The 21,946-nt window shown below is 38.3% G+C and overlaps 1 protein-coding gene across 2 annotated transcripts in view; it reads right to left on the minus strand.

Moving 5' to 3' along the window:
- The window catches only part of SLC26A9 (solute carrier family 26 member 9), a 63,852-nt gene that overhangs the window by 15,092 nt on the left and 26,814 nt on the right, over positions 1–21,946 (minus strand). For both annotated transcript variants that reach the window (XM_025176455.2, XM_007422148.4), the window contains 9 exons: positions 21,227–21,391; positions 19,097–19,249; positions 14,783–14,865; positions 11,978–12,125; positions 10,515–10,628; positions 8,785–8,862; positions 6,638–6,733; positions 3,878–3,984; positions 1,461–1,530 (listed from right to left, as the gene is read on the minus strand). In XM_025176455.2, coding sequence (XP_025032223.1) covers positions 1,461–1,530; positions 3,878–3,984; positions 6,638–6,733; positions 8,785–8,862; positions 10,515–10,628; positions 11,978–12,125; positions 14,783–14,865; positions 19,097–19,249; positions 21,227–21,391 — 1,014 coding nt within the window. The remainder of the gene's footprint in view (positions 1–1,460; positions 1,531–3,877; positions 3,985–6,637; positions 6,734–8,784; positions 8,863–10,514; positions 10,629–11,977; positions 12,126–14,782; positions 14,866–19,096; positions 19,250–21,226; positions 21,392–21,946) is intronic.

Here is a 21,946-nt window from a genome sequence, read left to right on the forward strand (position 1 = left end):
GTTTGAAGAGATTGCTTACCTTTTCTCTGTGTTTGGCTTCCATAACACCCCCTATAGCCTGTCTCTGCATTATGCACTATGTAGATGGGACTGTGAGGAAGCAGTGGCTTGTTTATGGAGGGAGATGGGAGAAGCAGCCATAACTTAGCTTCTGGACCCTCTGGCAGCTCCTGGAAGCTGTCCCCCAATGCTATAATGTCATTGTAGTGTGTCCAATTCTTTTCTGCTTGTTTTTAAAACTTTTTTTGGGGAAAAGGAGAGTTAAGAGTAGGGGTGGGAGCTGAAGGCAGCCCAGAGGGAAACCATTTACATTCCAACTTTTAAAACCATTCCCAAAACCTCTCATAATGACACAAAAGGTGCTACCAATTTTTGGTGGTGGTGATCAACAGTGCTTCAGGGGGGTGAGCGGGGGTCACATGCTTGGTATTAAATTGTTCCATTGCAATTAAACTATTTGCCCGCAAATGTTAGTGATGTGGTCTCATGAAGCCATGGCTTAAGCACACTTGATATCAGATAATAAATGCCAGAGTTATGGGCCCCCCAGGTAATGTGGTTATACAGAGAGCTCCTTATACAGGCTATTCACATGAGGAATCGAAAAAATCTCAAGAGAAAAGAGTGACATTATTAATACATTTCCAATCCTACTGAACAATAAAAACCTGTAACGATAATGCTGATTCACAGATCATGAAGCCATAATATTGTTTGGATATTTTGCCTTTCAGCTTATAAACTATGGCTTCATTGGGAAAGGTTTGCACATTGTATCCAAACAAACTGAAGGGATCAATAACCAAAATGGCAATATCTAAATTGGCAATGTTAACTTCATAGCTTTAGAGCATGCGCAGAGCTCTCTATAGCCAAGCTTCAATACTAACAGCACTTAGCGAAACTGCAAGAGGAAGCAACTAACCACAGATGAGCTAGCTCAGATAATAGGGAAAACTCCTCCCGAAGGGACTAAGTCTGAGGCCTGATAAGAGGAGGGAGGACCCAGAACAAGGGTCTGCAGGGACTGACAAGGTATAAGAGTTAGGGGGAACTCCTTTAAATTAATGTAAGCAAACAAGGGCGGGGAATAATGTATTCTGCTAAAGTTTCTTTGACTGGCTGTAAAACTCATCTTCATTATAATGGTAATAAGTTCTGCCCTTTTAAAAATACTATAAAAGGCTGTGGTTTTGTCTCCAAGGGTGTGCCACCCTGCTCTCTCTTGGTGCATGGTGTGGGCACCCAGACTTTTTGCTTGGCCAAATAAAACGCTGCTTAGAGAAGTCCCTGCTTGAAGTCTCTTATTTTGTGCTGCTGATTGATTTCAAGTTTTCTGGGTGGCCGTGAACCTTACAAAACAAAGCACTTTATAGCTCAGCATTATGTAGAAACCATAATCACCCAACAAAATCAAGTCACATCAATATGGAGTGAGGCTTTTTTGTTGCTTCAGTTACCTTGCTGTAGACTTTGGGGTTCTTGTATATATCAGTAGAAGCTACAGGGCCAAGGACAGAACCGTTGCGACTGGGAAAGAAAATAATGGAACATTCATGTTAAATTATAGGTAGCTTACAGATGCAGTTTAGAAGAAATGTGATGCACATGGCAGTGAATGCAAAAGAGGAGGCAGATGCTTTTAACTTGCTAATTATGACTCCACTCAAACTCTCATTGGTCTGGTTGCAGGAGTTTGGACCTGATGTTATAATCTATAGAGCAAAGGAGTAATGCCTAAAAATAGCTTTTGTGGAGATAGAATGGAATGAAATTTCATGGAACTGGATATTTATTACAATACTCCCATGTGTGGTGGTAATCACCAGGATATATCCCTGCAATAAATACCAAATATCACCAGGTGAGGGCAGACTAATGATAAAGAATTATCCTTCTAAATCAGTGTTTTTCAAACTTGTCAACTCTCAGAATTCCCCAGCCAGCATGCTTCAACTAACATGCTGGCTGGGGAATTCTGGGAGTTGAAGTCCACATGTCTTAAAGCTGCCAAGTTTGAAAAACACTCTCCTAAATTAAACAAAATGAAATGGAATGAGTGGGATCACTCCATGATGCTCTGACTGCTTTCAGAGTGAACACAGGAATCAGAAGAAGGGCAATTTTCAGCATTCTGAGCAAGATCAGAATTCACATCAGAATAATGACTGATTCACACATTACACCTCTAACAACAGAATCATGTATTAGGTACTTTACTACCTAAATTTATGAGGGTACTATAGGCAAGACTAGTCCTAAAACATGCTGGTCCAGGGAGCTACATTATTGGAGTTGCAATCCAACACATTAGCAGACCACCAGCTTAGAGAAAACAAACTTACAAGCATCAGGAACAAATTGCAGCCACTACTGGTCAAAGCTGGGCATTGAAAGAGCAAAGAAAGTGAAGATCTGATGAGGCTATTGGTCTTTCTGGGCAATGCAAGTGGGAAAAGAGCAGAACCCTGATTTCCCTGATTGCTCTTTCTTCCCTGGAACTTCCCTCTCTTTGTTTTATGCAGTTAAGCTCACTTGCTCCCCATGAGAGTACCCTGATCCATTCCTATAGCTACTGAAGTGCAATACAAAGTGTGAGTCTAAAACAATGTTTTTCAAACTTGGCAACTTTAAGATGTGTGGACTTTTACTCCCAGAATTCCCCAGCCAGCATGCTGGCTGGGGAATTCTGGGAGTTGAAGTCCACACATCTTAAAGTTGCCAAGTTTGAAAACATTGGTCTAAAACAATCCTCTAATGGTGGTGCACACTGTAGGTCTGAATATGTATTTGTCTTTCCCACTCTTTTCAGGGCTTGAATCCTTCCAGGATTCAATATGCTGGAGTCTTAGGCTGCTAAGATGCCAAATAGGACTGATTTTTTAAAAAAAATGCTGCACAGGAGAATACATGCCATTAATTTAATCATTTCTCCAGTATTGTGCCATTTAGGCCACCAGTCCTGTACTGCCTCTGGCCATCCTATCTGGTTCTATATCCACCCTAATGTAGACGGGGAAGAGCCAGGACCAGCACTGCCAGCATCACATGTACACTGTCTGAAGCTCCCTTGTAAATTCCTACCGTGGGAAAGTTTCTATCGGCTTGTTTATCCACAAGGTAGTGAAACTCCCACCTAGTGGATTTTGCCATCTTAATTTCATGAGTGGAAGTACTTTATAATCCTTCTGTCTTCTGTTACTTTGGACTGCAGAGTTGAGGAAAAACATATTCTGTCCTCTGCCATAAACTATAGGATCTCTGTGCTGCTAGAAACCAGCATCCTCTGCCTTCCAAAAAAAAAACTTTCTGGAAAGGAAGACCAATTTACAAATATCCATCCAATACTTGCTTCCCTTTTTTTTCCTACTCCTTTTTCCTACTGTATCATGTCCATTAGATAATGGATAGGGACTACTGTATTCTATCTTTCCATAATCTGTCCAACACATAAAACACTCTGAATGCTTTCTAAATATTTATTTGCAACAACAGTGATAATACTGCATAAGGAGATGCAGATGCTCCAAAGACCAATCAGGTTTTACCTGGTGCTAACAGAAAGGTTAACACCGTATCCAAGACTGGCTTTCTTTCTGCTTGAAGTCACGACAAAGAAAGATTAGCTTAGGTCAATATCACTTTTACTTCTTACACTGAGCCCTTAATGAGCAATAAAAGGAATGTCCCTTGTGCATACAGTACATGGCGGAAGTACTTTCCTATTCCATCCTTGGAATATATTCACGGGAAGGATAGATTAACAGTTTATTAACAAGGACTAATTCTTTCATGTTCCACACAATGCCATTTAAACTTCCTTTGACTTTTTGACCTGAATTATGGAAAATGCCTCTACTTATGCATTAGTACTCACAATTGGGTGTGGAAAACTACCACTAGGATGGAAAAACCCACTCCCACAGCGAGTCCAAAAGGCAAGCTTAGGAAGAAAGCCGATAGGAAGCTCACCACCCAAACCATCTGTGGAAAGACAAAAACACAGCAGGTTACTTCCCTGCACTGGGTACGAGCTCGCAGAAGAGGATAAGGCAGCACATATATTTGAAGTATCCCTGCAAAGCTATGGCTTAAGGAGCCTGGAGCCTGAAATTATATTATTGCCTCTAGATAACTCAAGATCAGGTGCTCTACAGGCATCGCTAATATGCATCTTAGGACTCCTAGAAATGCTGAAGTCCCCATTCTGGTTTTGTAAAGATCAAGATTCTAACCTTGCCCTGTGTGAGGGCAGTCCAAGTATGGGACAATTTCTTTAAGGTATCTAGAAACATCAAGGCAAATTCTAAGACCACATGCAATGACTATTTTTTTCACATATTTGCTCTGCAGCAGCAAGCACCAGCATCTCTCTGTGTCTATGTGTGTATATTGTTGTAGAATAAAGAATTTTCCTTTCCTGAAGAATGCCCAGGCAGCATCAGAAAGCATTGATGTAACCTTTCCCAATTTTCCATTATGCTAACCAACCACGACCACTGTAGAGTTTCCATTCCCAAGAGGGATGGCTATTACAACTCTATAACAGAAGGAATCTGTGCCTGAATTTTCCTTTTTCCTTCTTTAACCCCCTTTCTTCCTAACTCTAGAGGTAACAACAATGGCAGATTGAGCTGTTCAGTTTTTATTGACTCGTAACAGAGTCAATTTGCAACAGAAAAGTGAGGTAACAGTGCTTTAAATAAGAGATAAGTAACTTTTTTTCCATTGGAGCTATTTCTTCCGTTTTTAAATTTGTTCTGGGCACCAAAGATTATGGAGATATTATTCAGGCAGGGGAAAAGTTTTTGTTACTTTTGGGGAGAGTTGGGTGGTTAAGGTATAGAACAGGCCTTGCAGATATTAATCACATTTATTTTATACTTTTGTTTGCTAAAACCACAGAAAAGTGTGCTGATCAAAGACAAGACTTGGTGGTGTTTTGAGGGCTGCAGAAATGGGCTAGGGAGGTTACAGGAACCTTCAGCTAACCTGATTGCCTACCTTTGCTTTAAATAAAAATAATTTAATTGGAGTGCAATTCTGAGAGTTGCAGAATCAGTGCCTCTGTATTTGCAAGCTGTGAACCATTCTCTGCAACGCTAATTGATTGAGCATAAATTTATGAAATCAAATGGTAGGATCTCTTCTTTCACTGATGAAGCAATTTCTAAATAAACCTTTAGCAAAGAGGCAAAATGTATGCAGACGTAATCTACTATTATAAATTTTGTTCAAAGTATCCAACAACAAACATTCAGAGACTTGCTTTTTCCATGATAAAAAGATTGGAACGTTTTATACTGTTGTACGTATTTTATTTCAGTCAGTGCCTGGCACTCTTATCTTTTTCCTTTAAAGGCCTTTCCTTCCGTTAATGGAAGGTCACCCATGTTCTAGTGTAGCAGTTCCCAAAGTGTGTTCTAGGGACCCCTGGCAGTCCCTGAGACCCTTTCAAGGGGCCCATGATGTCAAAGAAATAAACATCATGAAAAAAAAAATTCTCAGTTTTAATTTCTAATGCAGTAAATATCAATAGATATAACCCACAAAAACCAGAGCTCTTTGGGGTCCACAATAATTTTCAAGAATGAAAGGGATCCTGAGGCTGGAATGTTTGAGAACCGCTGCTCTAGCATCAGTTAACTTATAGAAGTTCAGGTAATTTGTCATTAGCCCCATATTCAACCCGTCCCACCTGATCACATAGAGAGGGCATGCTTCGGACCCCCTCAGTAAAAGAGCTCCGATTAGCGGGGTCCAGAAGACAGGCCTTCTTGGCTGTGGCCCCCGCCCTTTGGATGGGATTTGGATGGGAGTTGAGATTGGCCCCTTCACTCCTAGCCTTCCAGAGGGATTTGAAGACCTGGCTCTGCTACTTGGCCTGGGGTGAGGAGGGGAGACATCAAGTGTGGGGATGGCTAGTCCCTTAGAACAGGATTCCTCAACCTCAGCAACTTTAAGATGAGTGGACTTCAACTCCCAGAATTCCCCAGCCAGCATGAGCTGCTCAGAGTCCCCCATTAGGGGGAGATGGGTGGAGATAAATTAAATAAATAAATACATACATACATAAATATTGTTTACTCTGACTAGCATCTGCTATCCATGTTCTCAGCAAAAGGCCTTCCCATGTTAATTAATACTTTCTAAGCTACGATGATGTTTAAATTCAACATAAGCAATAGTAATTCAAGTCTGGGCATTACATACCCTACAGGGGTGCTCAGTTCAACTTTATTTTTTGTAATCTCAATTCAGATACATTTATTAACATCCCTTCATAATTAGTTATAAAATCAGCAAAAAACACCCTTTTATGGTAAGGAAAATCTAGTAACAGGCAAAATGTTTGATGCAACTTATACAACATACAGTATGTTTTGTGAAATATGGTGTTTTTAAAATGAAAGGCATGATTGAAATATTTCTCTGTAGCAAGTGGATTAGATTGTTTTAACAAAGTCTCTGAAATTTTTATGAAGAAAGAAGAAATTCTTGTGTATGAAAATGCAAAAAATAAACACATTTCATTACAAAGAAATTATTTCTCTAGGTTTTCACAAACATTTAAAAGTAGTGACTTAACTCATGCTAAAAGGTATATTCTCCTTTCTCTAAATATTCTGATACTCACACAGTCCAATTTGCTTTTTTTCCAGAGGTAATATGGATCAGTCAGTTGCTTGAGAGAATTCTTCAGATTTACAGCTATCAAAGCTCCTAGAACAGCCTATGATGGAGATTACATGATAAAATGGGTGACAAAACCCAGATGAATATGTATATACCCTAGCAGATTGCCTGTTTATTTGTAAGCAGCTAGGAGTGGTTTATGGAAGCAGCCTTAAAGAGGTGTATTTGCTGTATAATGCTGTATAATGTCAAATGGGTCAGTTAGGTCTATCAGGTATGGGCTGCAACAAACTGGATGACCACCAGATGGCAGCAAACACTTTTGTTATCTAGTGGATATCCAGATGTTTTCAGCCCAGATTTGGCAGTTCTAATATATGGAGTGATTCTCCTTCCATCACAGTACTTGAATAAATAAGTCCATGTTATTGTGTAGAACAATACTGCTGGACACAGGTCATAGGGTAAAGAAAACTAGCTGCACAGTCATACACAAATATTGTGACTGGTGTGGCCGGTCACAGATGCTGGTGAAACGTTAGGAAACAAAACTTCCAGAACACGGCCACACAGCCCGGAAGACCCACACCAGCCATCGTATTCCGGCCATGAAAGCCTTCGACAATACATACACAAATATTCTTGAAATTAAGTCTCAATAAATACAATAAGACTTAATCCCAAGAAAGTGTGTATAAAGTTGCTGTCTTAGTATGAGCAGTATCTACATTAAAAAATCATACCTTGCTTTTTTTCTAGTTCATGTTAGGTTGTTATTCCCTGTTCTTCCCTATAACCTAAAGCAAATCCTTTCTTGAAATAATTAGCCCAGTTGCTTTCCTATGCTTATTTGCAAACCCACTTACAAAAGTTTTTGACATTTCCAGCCACCATGACCACTAGTCTTACTGGTTTGGGATGATAAAAAAACTGTGGCCCAAGACATATGGGGAGTGAAGAGTTAGTGAAGGATGGTCCAGCTTTTTGCTAGTTGATAGAGGTATTCCATCTTCCAAAACCATGCTAGGCTTCTTCATTCTTGAGATCAATTTCCATAATTTTCTAACATTGCAGAAACCTTTACTATATATTTGATGGTTGTTTGTAACATTTTTTCAGAGTACAAAGGTGGGTGGAATTATGGTGCAATGTGGGGGGGAGTTTTGTAGTATTTCTATTAAGCCTAGTTTAGGGCTTTCCTTGCAGATTCTTTAGATTTCCTATTTTAAAATGGAGAGGTTCCAGAACTTTTATTCTATCTAAAATCTAAAAGGCAACTTGTTAGAGAGCCAAACAACACATGTTGTTTTACTGTATAATTTACCCTTGACTGCAAGGAAAGTTACAAGCATTTGGCCCCACTGATCTTAATTCCATTGTCTGGAAATCATATTTACTCATTTATATATTTATTTTACAATATTTCTAGGCCACCCCAATCATGAGATTGGGTAGCTTATCAACGTGAAGCAACCATAAAACCAAGGAGCAGGAGCCACAGAGAATGCAAATGTCCTAGTCCCCACTCCTTTATTGTCATAGGGAGGGGGATATGCAGCATATCATCACAGTTCAAATGTGTAGGATGGGCAGATTCTGTTTGAAGCAGACAATCCCAAAGGTAACCAGAACCCAAGCCATGAAGCTCTTTATACATAACTAACACCTTGAATTGTATTGGGAAACCTATTGGTAACCAGTGCAGTAACTGAAGGAGAGGTGTGATTCTATTAAATCAACTTTTAACTGTCAGCACATGGGCCACCACATTTTTTACCATTCTTTGAATTGACTTCAAAGGCAGCCCCAAGGAGACCACCCTGCAGTTGTCCAAATTATCACTGCATCACGCAGTAGTTCAACTTGAGCTTGTTTTACTCCATCCTACTCCCTGAGTTTCTAGAACATTGGTCAGGTTGCATCTCCTGTTCAGCTTGGAGTAGAGCTATTTGTTTAAGTTGTTTGTATATCAGTTCAATTTTCCTGACTTTCCCTCTAAAATCTGTAACCTGCCAATCAAACAATGTGTTCACAAAAATGCAGTTCCCCTGATAACCCAATTTAAATCTGTGATGAAAACGTTAAAAAATGAGGCAATAATTCTGATAAACACACTCTAGAAACAGAACTTGTGATCTGAATATTTACCTTTGGAAGAGGGCTAAGGTAGCTTCCCAAAGACAACATGGTTATCATTACCACCAGTGCTACACAAAAACTTGCCACCTGAGAAGAGAAAAGAACCTTATTACAAAGAACTCCTTGGAACTAATGTCATACTACTATCCAGTTTAGGAATGAAGATTAAAATAGCTGATGAAAGGAAATGTTAAGAAACAAAGATAGTTTCCTGTCCTAATTTACAACAATGCATGTTCTAACTTGTCCTGTGAAATCATTGTAATAATTGCTACTACTGCTGCACTGAACATTTCTTCTGCATTAAAAAAAATCCCATTTAATTGAATGGAAAAGTAGTTCCCAAAGAAGAAAAAGATTTCAGTGAGATTCACATGAATGGGAAGTGGGGTTCTTAACTTTAGTTAGGATGTGGCTGTTATGTATCTGTGTGTCTTGTCTTTCACTATACAATCCACTTCCCAATGGACTGCAGCTTCCCTAAACATCCCACGCCTCAATTAAACCCTAAGAGAAGACATCAAGATAGAACTCCTTCCAGGACCTTTTTCAGATCAGAAAGGGTGGACAACCACTGGGGCTTCTGTGGGTGGGAGAAATGTGCATTAGAAAGGAATACTGATATTCTCCATCACCTTGCAACAACAAAAAAATAAGTTCAAAAAATACAAAATAAATTCTAAAGAACTCTGGGAATTAGGCTGAAAAAAGAAGCTTCTTTTGCAGCACAATTATTTTTAACTACATTCCCCCCAAAGAAAGAAATTTTACATATAAGATAAGGAACTTAAATGAATCTACTGGAACTACCTGTATTGCTGATGAAAAATGCAACTTGTTGAATTTAAAACTGAGAGTGCTAAAGAAATAGCAAGTGTTAGCTGGCAAACTGGTGTAGTGTAATGTAGCAGAATAATGAAGACATGGGACTCCAAATCAGGAAGGTGATCTTAACCGTTCCACTTCATCTCCTTTCTACAGTATAGGAACAGTAATACTGATCTCAATAGAGGAGAATATATATAGCTCAGGGTTGAACTGTGGAGTCCTTGGGGTTCTCTGAGCTTGGTTGCTTTCTTGCAAACGTTTCGTTACCCAGCTGTGCTGAAGGTTACCTAGCCCCAAGGACTCCACAGTAATACTGATCTACATGTTAGGTTAGTTAAAGCAGTGATGAAAAGATAATGTTTTATATGCCAATTATTAGGACTGTGCAATGCTTTGGATCTGATTCCAAAAAAGGTGCTTTGGAGGGCATGGGGTTGCAAAGGTAGCATCTGCCTGTAACTCCTTCAATCAGTCACATCTTTTTCTGGGTTTGCATGGCACCTTTCTGGAACTGAATTTGAAAAATTGCATAGTCCGACCAAATATTACTAGCAGAATCTAATTATCTGGAGGTCCATCATCCTTCTAGCCACTTCATTAAGAAGGGCAGTACAAATGATGCAGGGAAACTATGGCCTCTAGATGTTGCTCAAATACAACACTCAGCAGCCCAACCAATAGTCAATAGCAACATGGAAGGCCAGAGATTCCCAGCTTTATCTTACAAATATTAATGGTTCTGTATTACTTTAAACATGACTTTAGAAATATGGGTATAAGAAGGATGCTGAGAACTTTAACTCTGTATTCCCAGAACCATCATACAGAGTGTAAAAATGTCCAGAATTATTTTAACAAATATATCTTCCCATTATGAAGAAGAAATGGCAAGCAAATGATAAATAGACAACCTGAGATTTTCCACCAGCTCCATCCACAGCTAAGGTTACTGAAAGTGCACAGCAGATCACATGGATTTTAAAAAAGGATCCAAAAAAGTTACTGCAGCCCAGGGCCAGCATTTCCTATGGAAACAATTGATTAGTCATTTAACCTTTCAGCAAACATCAAGACCTTGTCCTCACAATAAGCTTCTTTTGGCAAGACTCACTGGAAATAGAAATAGGTCAGTCCTTATCACAATCTGGTCCTTCATTTGCAAGGGTGGCATTATTTATGCAAAGACTGCCACCATTAGGTTGGCAGAATCTGCTATCCCATTGCAGGAGAGTCATCCACCGCCAGCACTCCATAAGGATTATTTCCACTCATTCCAGAATTATCCCAGGATTCTCTGAGTCACATCAGGAAGTCACATGTGACTTGTTTGGAAACTTTCAGGCCAAGGCAATCCTGGCAACTTCCACTAATTTAAATTTGCCACTCAGTGAATCATCCTTTCAGTCACCAGGGTCAGAGAGAGGATGTCATGCAGAAATGGCACAGTTGGCTGTAGTGATTATTGAAAAAGCCAGGGTTGTGCAAGTTAGATGGCATTCTCAGATGGCATCATTCTGAGTTACTCTTCGAAGAAGTTTGATTAATTGGATTAAACATATTTACAAATTAAATCCTTTGAAGGGTTTGCTCCAGTTTCTGCTCTGAGGCAAGTCAGCAGCTATGAAGCAATTGAGGTAAGGTTAGCAAGTATCAGGTCCTTACTGGCTCCCTGACAGCACAGCTTCTGTGTAGAGGGGTCACCTAAAACTATGGCACAGGGAAATGCAAAAATGATTTTTATTCCTAGCTTCCTCCTCCTCCACCTCCTCCAGCTGTTGTTGTTGTTATTATTATTTCTTCAATGTTTGGGGTGATTGTAACTTACATCCTGTACTTCTACAAGTAAGTTCCCAATCAACCATGCCAAAAAGCAGAGACAGTAAAATTGCTCCACCCAACAGTTGTCTCTATGAGGTGTGCATTTTCTGTGTACCAATCTACTTTCTCAGAGTAATACATGTCACTCCCTTTTTGAGGGAATACATACTGAGAAAATTGCCCAGTTGGGTTGCTAACCTACTGCCAATAAGAGATTGCCTTGGAAAACGCTGAGTTACATTGACCTTTTTTTGTTAATAACTTCAAATCATTTATTATCATTGTACTCTGCTGTGTTCAAATTATACAAAGGACTTTTTATTTACTGACATAGCCTCTTCAATACTGTTTACAGAAGATTACATAATCCTACATGCTAGGGGAAGGTGACACTGTCCAATGAGTCCCACCTACCTGTCTTTCCATAAATCTAGTCCCATTTCTTTGAGGAAGAGAACACATTTAGATTTCCAGCCTTGGAAATGGCAGCACTGAGATTATGGACAAGTGAGCAGTGCAATAATTCCTCTATACATTTCCCAGTTATCATGATTACCTGATTTGGGTCCACATCATAGCCATGCTTGTTACCAAGGGTTCTGCCCATGGCTAAGTTGATCACATAGCCCACAATGGCAAGTGAAAAAGCTGGGCCAATCATATCTTTCCATTTGCTCACTAGTGGAAGTGTGGCAGATGGAAACCTAGAATCAAAAGAAGAAAAACAAGCTGACATAAAAGCTCACACTTCAATATGAAACTAACAAACCAGACTAGGGCATATTGTTCTTGGTATGGAAACAAGATTCCATACCAAAATTACAGAAATCCAACCTTGTTCAAACAGGCTCAGTATTCTGAGACTAGTATTCTGAGGCTTGTAGTCCAACATTTATGAGCAAAAGTATGGCTGTCACATGCAATATATTATACACAAACCAACTAAAGCCCTCCAAAATATCTTAAGTAAACCTAAGACCCAGTAGGACAAGAAGAAAAAACAGGAGTCATCTACAACACACAGTGCAAGGACTGTAACAAACACTATGTAGGACAGACAGGCAGAAGGCTGGCAGAGCGCATCCATGAACACCAACTAGCAGTCAGAAGACATGATGAAAACTCCTTAATCTCCCAACACATGGACAGACTTAACCATAGTTTTAACTGGGAAACTGTCAGCATTTTAGACCAAGCTAAATCCAAAAATGCAAGGGAATTCTTGGAAGCTTGGTATTCAGACAAGGCAGTGATTAACAGACACAAAGAGATAAACAGCATCTACACACTATTCAAAAGAGACAATGGAAAAGAAAACAAAAGACCGGAGCATCTCCTCACCAGCAATCATCACCCAGATAAGCAGAGATTACCACTAGGCACACAATCAAGCAGTAAACAATACCCTAATCAAGGAACTATCAGAGGAACAAAACCAAACCCCCACCCCCACCAACACTGGCAGGCCATGCCACAGTATATAAACAGAGAGCAAACCCCATCCCATCTTAGCACTGAAGATGTTACCTAGCCAGGTAATGAAATGTTTGCAAGAAAAGAACCAAGCTCAGAGAACCCCAAGGACTTCACAGTTCAACCCTGAGCTACACATATTCGCCTCTAGCAATATATTTAAGGACAATTGAGACTGCGGAAATGCTGAAGCCATCATGTTTAACTGTAATGTCAAACTCCATAGCAAATTCTTTAAATACTATATTCAAGCCATAATCTTTATAAAAATGTTTCTGCTGTGGGATCACTATATAGTTTGGCACAAAATTATGAGGAAGTTGGGATCATGTCAAACATCCAGATTACAGTTCAATCCATATTGACATATGGGATGTAATGAATTCTGTGTTCCTTCTCAACTGTTATTCTATTGGGAGAACCTTAATACCATTTTGGAATATGATACGTCTCCACCTATAATATGATCATAAATACCAAGCAGTGTTAGTGAATGAAATCGGTTTTCTAGGGAGCAATGTCTAGCACCAACAGCTATATTGAGGTTCCCCCTGAGATTCAAATGCCCCCTCCCACTGGTATTTCAAAGGGCCCTGATGACCTGGCTCTTCGCCCAGGCCTTTGGCAAGTGTGTTTGAATCTCCTTTTCCTTTTTTTTCCTTGTTCCCATCTGAGTTTGTTCTCTCTGCCATCTTTGCTCCTTTTTTGTTTTGTGTTGTTTTCTTGTTTTAAATGTTTTTAACAATTTGTAACCTGCCCAGAGTTGCTGGGAGTCAGGTGACATATAAATTTAATAAATTATTTATTTAATTTATTTTAATAAATTATTATAATTATAGCATTTTATATCTAATTATTTAATAAATTATTATAATTATAGCATTTTTTGATTTGGTATTTTTCTAAGCTCCCTGAAAACTGTATGGCTAGAGAGACCCTGTAAGTTTAATATCTCGCAAACAATAACTAGGTATCTGCATTACTAAGACTCAGTGCTCAGCAGCCTTAGTAAAATAGCCACAGCTATTGAGCTACGTGTACACACAGACATACCCAATCAACCCTTATGACTTTCTCAGTGTACTGATATATAGTGTTTTGATCCTGTGAGTAGAAGTTCCATAACAGTGTTAATGGTTCTAACAGAGGTGGTGTATGAACATGGTAAATGTTTACATGCTCCGGCTATTATGAAATCAACTCTTCCATACATTACTAATGTAGCATAAAAGCAATGTATGAATTAACCAAAGAACATCTAAAGTCTTAATGTTTATCACAATTTTCTTGGAACTACCTGAAAAGCAATGAACTTGGAAAGATTGGTTTATTGGACTCCTTCAGCACAGGAATGCGGTCAGTGTGAACTGATAATTACAGCAGTATAGTGAGTTTTCACCTGCTTTACATAGCAATGATTATTATGCGTATTGTAATTATGCTCTGGCTGTAATTTATTAGCAGATTGACTCATATCAGCCAAGCCTTGCAGATGCTAGTCACTTTTAGTCTGCCCTACTTTCTACAGTATTCTATTTATAAATGGTATGATAAATGCAGGCATTGGAAATCCTAAGCCATACTTTAACTTGTTTTCAAAAAGACTCATCATTTCAACACTTCTGATTACAGTACTGGAGCTGGAGAGGAGGAGGGCTCAGAAGTTAAGTCCTTCCATTTGTCTTGTTGACTCCTGACACTGTTTTCTTAACTAGAACCATCCTCTACCTCTACTGTTTTTAATTCATCTTCATTTTAAGTTGTCATGTTATATAATTTGATTTTTACTCAAGAAACAATAAACTTAGTAGTGTAACAAATGCAATGGCGCTAATGAGATAGCATCATTAGAATATCCCTATTCTGTAAGGGAATTATATTTACTTACCCCATATTAATAAGTCCAACAATTGGCATGTCATATTTCTCAGGCATTTTAAAGCTTCCAGAAATGGCTGTAGCCACTATGACCTGAAGTCAAAGCACAAAAGAGACTTTAGCTTAGTGAGGTCTTTTTCATTTGTGGTGTTAGTCAGGATTGGTATTACAGTCTTTCAGAATATACTGTGTGTATTAGCATGTATGTGTGAAAGAGACAGATTCAATTTGCATTACAAGCTGTTGCTCAAAGTTCATGAAATGTGGTAGTGTGATTGAGTGCCCCAGGCACTCTCTCTTTCAAGGCTGATAAAAGTTGATGACTTTATATGAAAGAGGAAGAGTTAGGTTTACTTCCTCTCCTTTATTGGAAAGAGTATTTAGTACCTTGTCCAAACTGCCATCTTATGAATCTTTGCTCATTATTTTCATTTTTTAAATCAGGTATTATATGCAAAAAGAAGAAAAACATATCTCCTACAAAAGCATAAATCTCTGGTGTACTAAATGCAAATTTCTTCTGCATATATATTAATGCCTTGTTACACCATTCAGTTGTTAACATTTCAGCCAATTTACTTAAGTACAGGCATAAAGGGAAACTAATTTGAAAACTATAGCTTTGTTGATGCAGCTGAAAAACTGCATTTGTCTTTTTTGCAGCCACATCACACTGTGGACTCCTACATATTACTATTCCAAGAACTTTTTCACAGGTACTATTACTAATATGGTATCTCCCATCAATATATTTGCTACCTGAGTGAAGAACATTTCCTTTGTCCCTGCTAGATTTTATTCTATGATTTGAATCCATTTATCTAACCTATCAACATCATTTTGAATTCTATTTCTGTCTTTCAGGATATTAGCCATCCTACCCTATTTTGTGATACCTGTGAATCTAAGGAAAGTTCCTTTCATCTCTTCCTCCATGACATTAAAAATATTGAAGGAATAAAAGGCCAAAGCTGGAAACTTGTAGCTCCAAACCAATACTGCTCTCAAGTTTAATGAGCAACCATTCATAAACATGCCAACTATGATTTTCGAACTATCTATATACTTAATTGTCATGGATCCAGACCATATTTATTTAATTACCTAATAGTAAGTCAGGGGTCTTTTTATTAATTTGTTAATTGGTGAAACACTTTGCTGAAATCAGGTTATATTATATCTAAGGCATGCCCTCAATTTATTAAGGAAGTTACTTAGTCAAAAGATCTGATAAGGGTAGTCTGGTAAGACTTGTTCTTGACATATCCAGGTTGGTTTCTGGTAATTACTGCATTGTTTTCAAGGTGCTTAGAGATGAATCCTATCTGCTCTAGAATCTTTTCAGGTATCGATATCAGACTGACTGCTCTATAGTTCCCCAGTTCTGCCTCCCACCCCCTACCCTCTTTTTGATGATAGAATTGACATTTGTTCTCCTTTAGTTATCTGGTATGTCACCATTCTCCAGATTTCTCAAATACATAAATTTTGGCCAGACATCAGCTAGTTCCTTCAGGACCCTTGCTTGGATGCAATTAACCTGGCCCTGGGGATTTAACCTCCTTCAAAGGAAAGAAGAATTTCCTGACCATGTTTCCATTTGGCTCAGGCTTTAGCTTTTCCTCTTCATCCTGCTCTTCACCATTTCTTGGAGGAATACAAAATAGCAGCTAAGCAGCTCTGCCTCTTTTGTTGTTGTTCTTTTGTTTTTGTTGCTTGTCAACCTTTTGGTATCTACATTTAGCATTTGATATGCTGGCCTTCTCTCTCTTCCTTTGATTTTGATAATAGATGAAAAAACACTTTTCTGCAGTTCTTAATATAATTACCAACCTCAGCTCATTCTGAACTTTAGATATCCAGATACCATCTCTGCAGTTCCAAACAAAAGTATGTACTCTTTCTTGGTGTCCTGGCTCTCTTTCCATTGTCTGCATGTGTCCTTCTTCCCCTCCCGCAACTGATCTTCATTTTGTATGTAGCCATACTGGCATCTTTGCCTGTCCCCCATTTTTCCTCATTGAATTGTTTGTAATTATGTTCCTTTAGAAACTACCATCCATCTTGAGCTTCTTTTCCCACTGGGTTCTCCTGCCATGGAATCCTAGTTATCATCTGAGCTTATTAAAATCAACTTTCTTGAGTCCAAGATATTAAAAGTCCAAGATTAAAAAAAGAGCCAGTTTGGTGTAATTGCCAAGGTCCTGGCTAGAAACCAGGAGACAGTGCATTCTAGGCCTCCCTTAAGCATGAAAGCCAGCTGGGTGACTTTGGGCCAGTCGTTCTCTCTCATCCCAACCACCTCATAGGTGGTGGTGGTTGTTGTGGGGAAATAGGAGGCCGGAATATTAGGTATGTGCATCACTTTGAGTTAGATATAAAAAAGGCAGGATAAAACGACAACAACAACACTCTAGCATTATATAGCCACTTCCCAACATTCTTGTTGCATCTAATTTCTCAGCTCCCCATTGATTAATATCACCTCAAGGATAGCTGATCCTCTGGTGCCTTCCTTCACCTTATAAAGGAGAAATTTATTAGCAAGATAAGTCAGGAATTTCTGCAACAACCATGCTTGGCAGAATTTATTCCCAAACACATAAAATCTCCCATCACTACTACTTCATGCCGCTTTCCATCATCCCCATCTTCTCTTTGGTTGCATGGGTGGTAGTAGACACCAACAACAGTTCAACTTTTAATTGTTTCTTCACTTATTTTAACCTAGATTCTCTTCATCCAAGTTCATTCACCTTGATTTCTGGACAGCATACTTTTAACTTACAGTTCAACTCCTCCTTTTGTATTTTTTTCTGTTCCTTTTGAACAGATGGTGTTCTATAACAGCTGTGTGTCAATCTTAGGATACATTACACCAGGTTTTTACTATACCTTTTTGCCTATCTGTACTTCACCTGGTTTATTTCCCATACTTGGAGCAGTAATGTATGGACAATAAAGGTCCTAAATTTTATGAACCATTTTTAATTATTTTTCATTAATAAGTTTAATTGCTCCCAGAAAATGCAGATGTAGCCTGATAATAAAAATCAAAGTGGATTCGCACATAATGCCTCCCTAATATCTAATATAGTAGTAGTGGATATTCCATACTTAACCAAGTAATTAGACCTTAATACTCCAACTTATAAATACACCAATTTCAAAATAGTCTATGAAGGCAAATTCCCAATATGCAAAATTTGCCATTCATTACTCCAGTACCAGAACACAGTGCTAGAATCTGAGGAAGAGGTAAGATTTGAATATGTATGGTGTTTGAATGGGCTAATATAGTTGGCTGTTTAGATCCCCAGGTTTTAAACCTGATCTGTATCTGTGAGAAAAAGGTCTTACTGGACTCATGTTCTGAGTTCACTACCATAAGAATAGTTCTGACATAAAATACCCTTTTCTCAGAACCTGTTTTGCCATCCCAGTTTCTGAAACTACAGTAAACTCTTCTTTTCCTGTTATTCTGTATCCACTACTGCCTTTCATACAGAACAGAGTAAATTTGGGAGTAAGAGGTTCCCGTATTAGCAAGCAATGCTCATTTCACAGGAATGCAATAGCAGATTCTGGATGGATTGCAAACTGAAACCAAAGACAATGTCTGCCAAAATCTTTGTATTTCCCACAGCTCTAGTTACACCAATACTCCCTGGATGTCAGCACGTACCAGAGACATGTAGGCATCTTACTACACTCTTTTTTGCTAATCACATTTCAATGCTTTAGAATAAAACTGCATTATCTGCATGTACATTTCCTACTGAATAGTTCAAGGATGTTGAACACAGATTTCTTGAAATGTCAGTCAATCAAGGTCAGCCTGAGGATGTCAATGCTTTATCTTGGATGACCACAGTTACCCCATATCTGAGGATAGTTTTGAGATTGCAATTATAACAAAGACCATCCAGGTGGGGAAAATATGGGAGTTGAAGTTCAACATATCTAGGTAGCAATATCTTGAGGACGGCTGCTTTCAATATAATAGGAGCCACCATAAAATATAAGAAAGCAAGAGTCTATTGGTTTTTCTGTAATTATTTCATTGCCCCAATGATTTTTATTTATGTACAATAGTTCTGCAATTACTATACAAAATATTATTGCTAAGTAAAGTTGTCTTCTTCCAGTGCCATATGCATTGCATTTGCACTTATAATCATATCAACATTTCCTAAAACGAATAACAAAAAGGCATGCTATGTCAATCATCAACAGTTCTCTTTTCAATTTATCTCTGCTTCTGAAAAGTACCAATCCCAAGGAAAATAGCAGGTGAAAGAAAACATCTGCAACAGCTACTTACTATAATGATCTCCATGGGAATTGGGACTCGAATCTTCTTCATGTATTTCATATTTAATTCTTTCACAATGATGAGGAGCACCGAGCTGATGAGAGCAAACACCAGGGAAGCCACATTGGTTTTCGACAGGTTTTTGCAAATATCAATAAAAGTCTGAAGGGTTAAACAAGAGAAAGAGAACATGAGGTCTTTCAACGTGCCAGCTAGACTGGAAAATACGCCACAGTGTTTTGTTAGTCTAAATGTAAAAATGGGGCCATTATTTAACATAGAAATCTGCATTTTACACTAGTAGTCAGCACTCAAAGCAACACAGAAAAGTGCAATTCTGACAGTAGCCAACTCTGGATTAGTTATAAGGTCAGTAAACAGGGCCTGACCAGACAGGATGTATTTAATCTAACTTGAACATCCTGCTGAGACTTTAGAAGAAAATTCAAGAGGCTCACAACAGGTAACTGTGAACTCCAAAACTCTATGAAGGCTTTCTCCTAATCCTTTATAATTAAAATACAGTAGAATTAATTGTAACTGTCTGTTACTTGTAAGCTCATTCCTTAATATTGCAAAAGCCTTGGCATTTGGGGTCTTAAGATTCAAAAGTTGCCCAAAGAGAGAAAGTGTTCCAGGTAAAGATTTTGCTTGTTTGTTTGTTCTGCTACAGTGATTGAGGAAAAGTTCATAAATAAAATCCAACTTTCGGTATAAGATTTCGCAGACAGTGCAATCCTAATATTATTTTATTTTTTGGCCTCAGACTTTATTCACCCTTTTATTTAAAAAAAACATTTAAAATAATGTGACCAACAAAGTATTAGAAATAATAATAATAATAATAATAATAATAATAAAATCTAAGAACAGACAAAAAGTCTAGCAAACATTTGTTGCTCATCAGCAAAAATAAAAAATAAAAAAAATTGGGAGTTAATATAAATACGCTGTAACACCATATTCAATATTTCTATCAACTTTTTAAATAGACAGAGATACCCTATTGTTACTGTGTTCTGAATAATAGACACTAGATGCCAATAATACAACCTTTAAAGGTTTCTTCAAGACTCTTTGTTTGCTGTGCTAATTTTTCAGCCAATGCTTTTTCACCCATTGTTAGTTACCATCGGCCCAAAGAAAGATGGACCTTTCTTTTCCACTATTTTGCTATAATACATAAATATGGCACCTATTAATTAATTCCTTGTGTTGCACTTATTTATATTTTCTGGGGAAATGGGCAATAAATTGACATTAGTATTAATTATTAATTATTATAGACCATTGTGTTCAACTTCTTCAACAGCTTTCAACCAAAATGAGAAATTTAAATAACTGTTGCCACCTTGGAAACAAGAACGTGTCCATTCAATTACAGTACATCCTACGGACTAAAAGCAATAATGTTTTCTTTCATAAATATTTGATTCTCATTTAGTTTAATTTCTTGTGTTTTGAAGTAAGAAGAAAGTCCCATCACCATTATTAATGATTTTGTATTATATTTTTGTTAAATCCTCTCTTCGTACAGTGAGTTGCAGCAGTGTCCACAGGCTCTTGCTACTTTCATCAGAATGGTGACAGCAGTGTCACAATATCACCCAGCAAGCTCTGCCCTTTGGTGTATGAGTGCAGCATTGTGGTGTATGTAGAAAAGAGGCGGAGCTTGCATCATGACACACTTGCATTACTCTGATGTCCCCCTCCCCCCGGGTTTGCTGCTCCTGCAGAGGCCACTGGTAAGTCAGCTCTTCCTGGGTCCATCCAGTGGACATTTGTCTTTGGGGAATAATTCACTATTATAATTCCACATTTTGCATCTTTATGTATGGAAATAGGTGAAACCCCCAATTTTGGTAATTAAGTCAAAATTACACTTAATTATTTTAAAACTGGTGAAAGTAAGAGAAGATAGTTGTGGAGAGTCAAAAGTAAATGGAATGTAAGGAAAATGCTTTTTTAAAGTCCTCAATAAGTCTCTTTCCTTCTTTGATTGTACTGACTTTCTTTCTTGCCTCAATCATGCGTAGCTCCTGATAAATGCCAACTATTCATGTGCTGCTCTTGATCCCTAGTGATTGTGCACCCAAACTTGCAAGAAATAGCAGTAATCATGGTATCAACTTGACTTACATAGACAATGGCAAAGGGTCCTGTGTAGGCTTCAATCTTCAGACCAAAGATGTACTTGAGGACTGAGATGAGGATCTGTAGACCAGCTGCTGTCATGAAACCCCTAATGAAGGATTCTGAAAGGTAGATGGCAACGAAGCCAAACTGTACAAAACCCAGGCATATCTATGAACAGACAGATGGTCGGGCATGTCAGATGGAATAATAAGTAGAATTTCTCAGAGAAAGAGGCTGCGGTTCCTAATAAAATTTGGCACAGTCACTGATGTGTGGAGAGATATGCTATAGGTCTTCTAGGAGGAATTTCTTCCAGTGTAGGTGTATGGCACAAAGCTAATATGCATCACCTCTCCCTACTGCTGGACAGATTAAGTAAGGAGGGATGTGGAAGACAGGGATTCCTGGACGACACCCATATTTAGCCGCCATAAAACATGGAAAGAACATCCCCATTAATTTGTGGTTCATGTCTAAAAATATAAATGCAGCTTCATACATTATAGAACAGGTGTTTCCAAGTCCAGACATCATAGTATTTCATATTCACTGTTTTCTATCTGCATATCTGTCTCTCATCTTCTTTCCATAGAAAGCACATGAAAGAAAAAAAGTCAAAATGGCTTTCTTTCAATTTATAGAGCTAGAAACATCAGTCTAGAAGGTTCTTTTCAAGGTTCTAGGAATATATTTATGAACCTGGACAAAGTTCCCAGCTGAGAG

This window comes from Python bivittatus, unplaced genomic scaffold, assembly GCF_059951505.1.
Source record: "Python bivittatus isolate LINGU-HERP-01145 unplaced genomic scaffold, Pbiv_v1 ctg000700_np1212, whole genome shotgun sequence".
Classification (NCBI taxonomy): Eukaryota; Metazoa; Chordata; class Lepidosauria; order Squamata; family Pythonidae; genus Python; species Python bivittatus.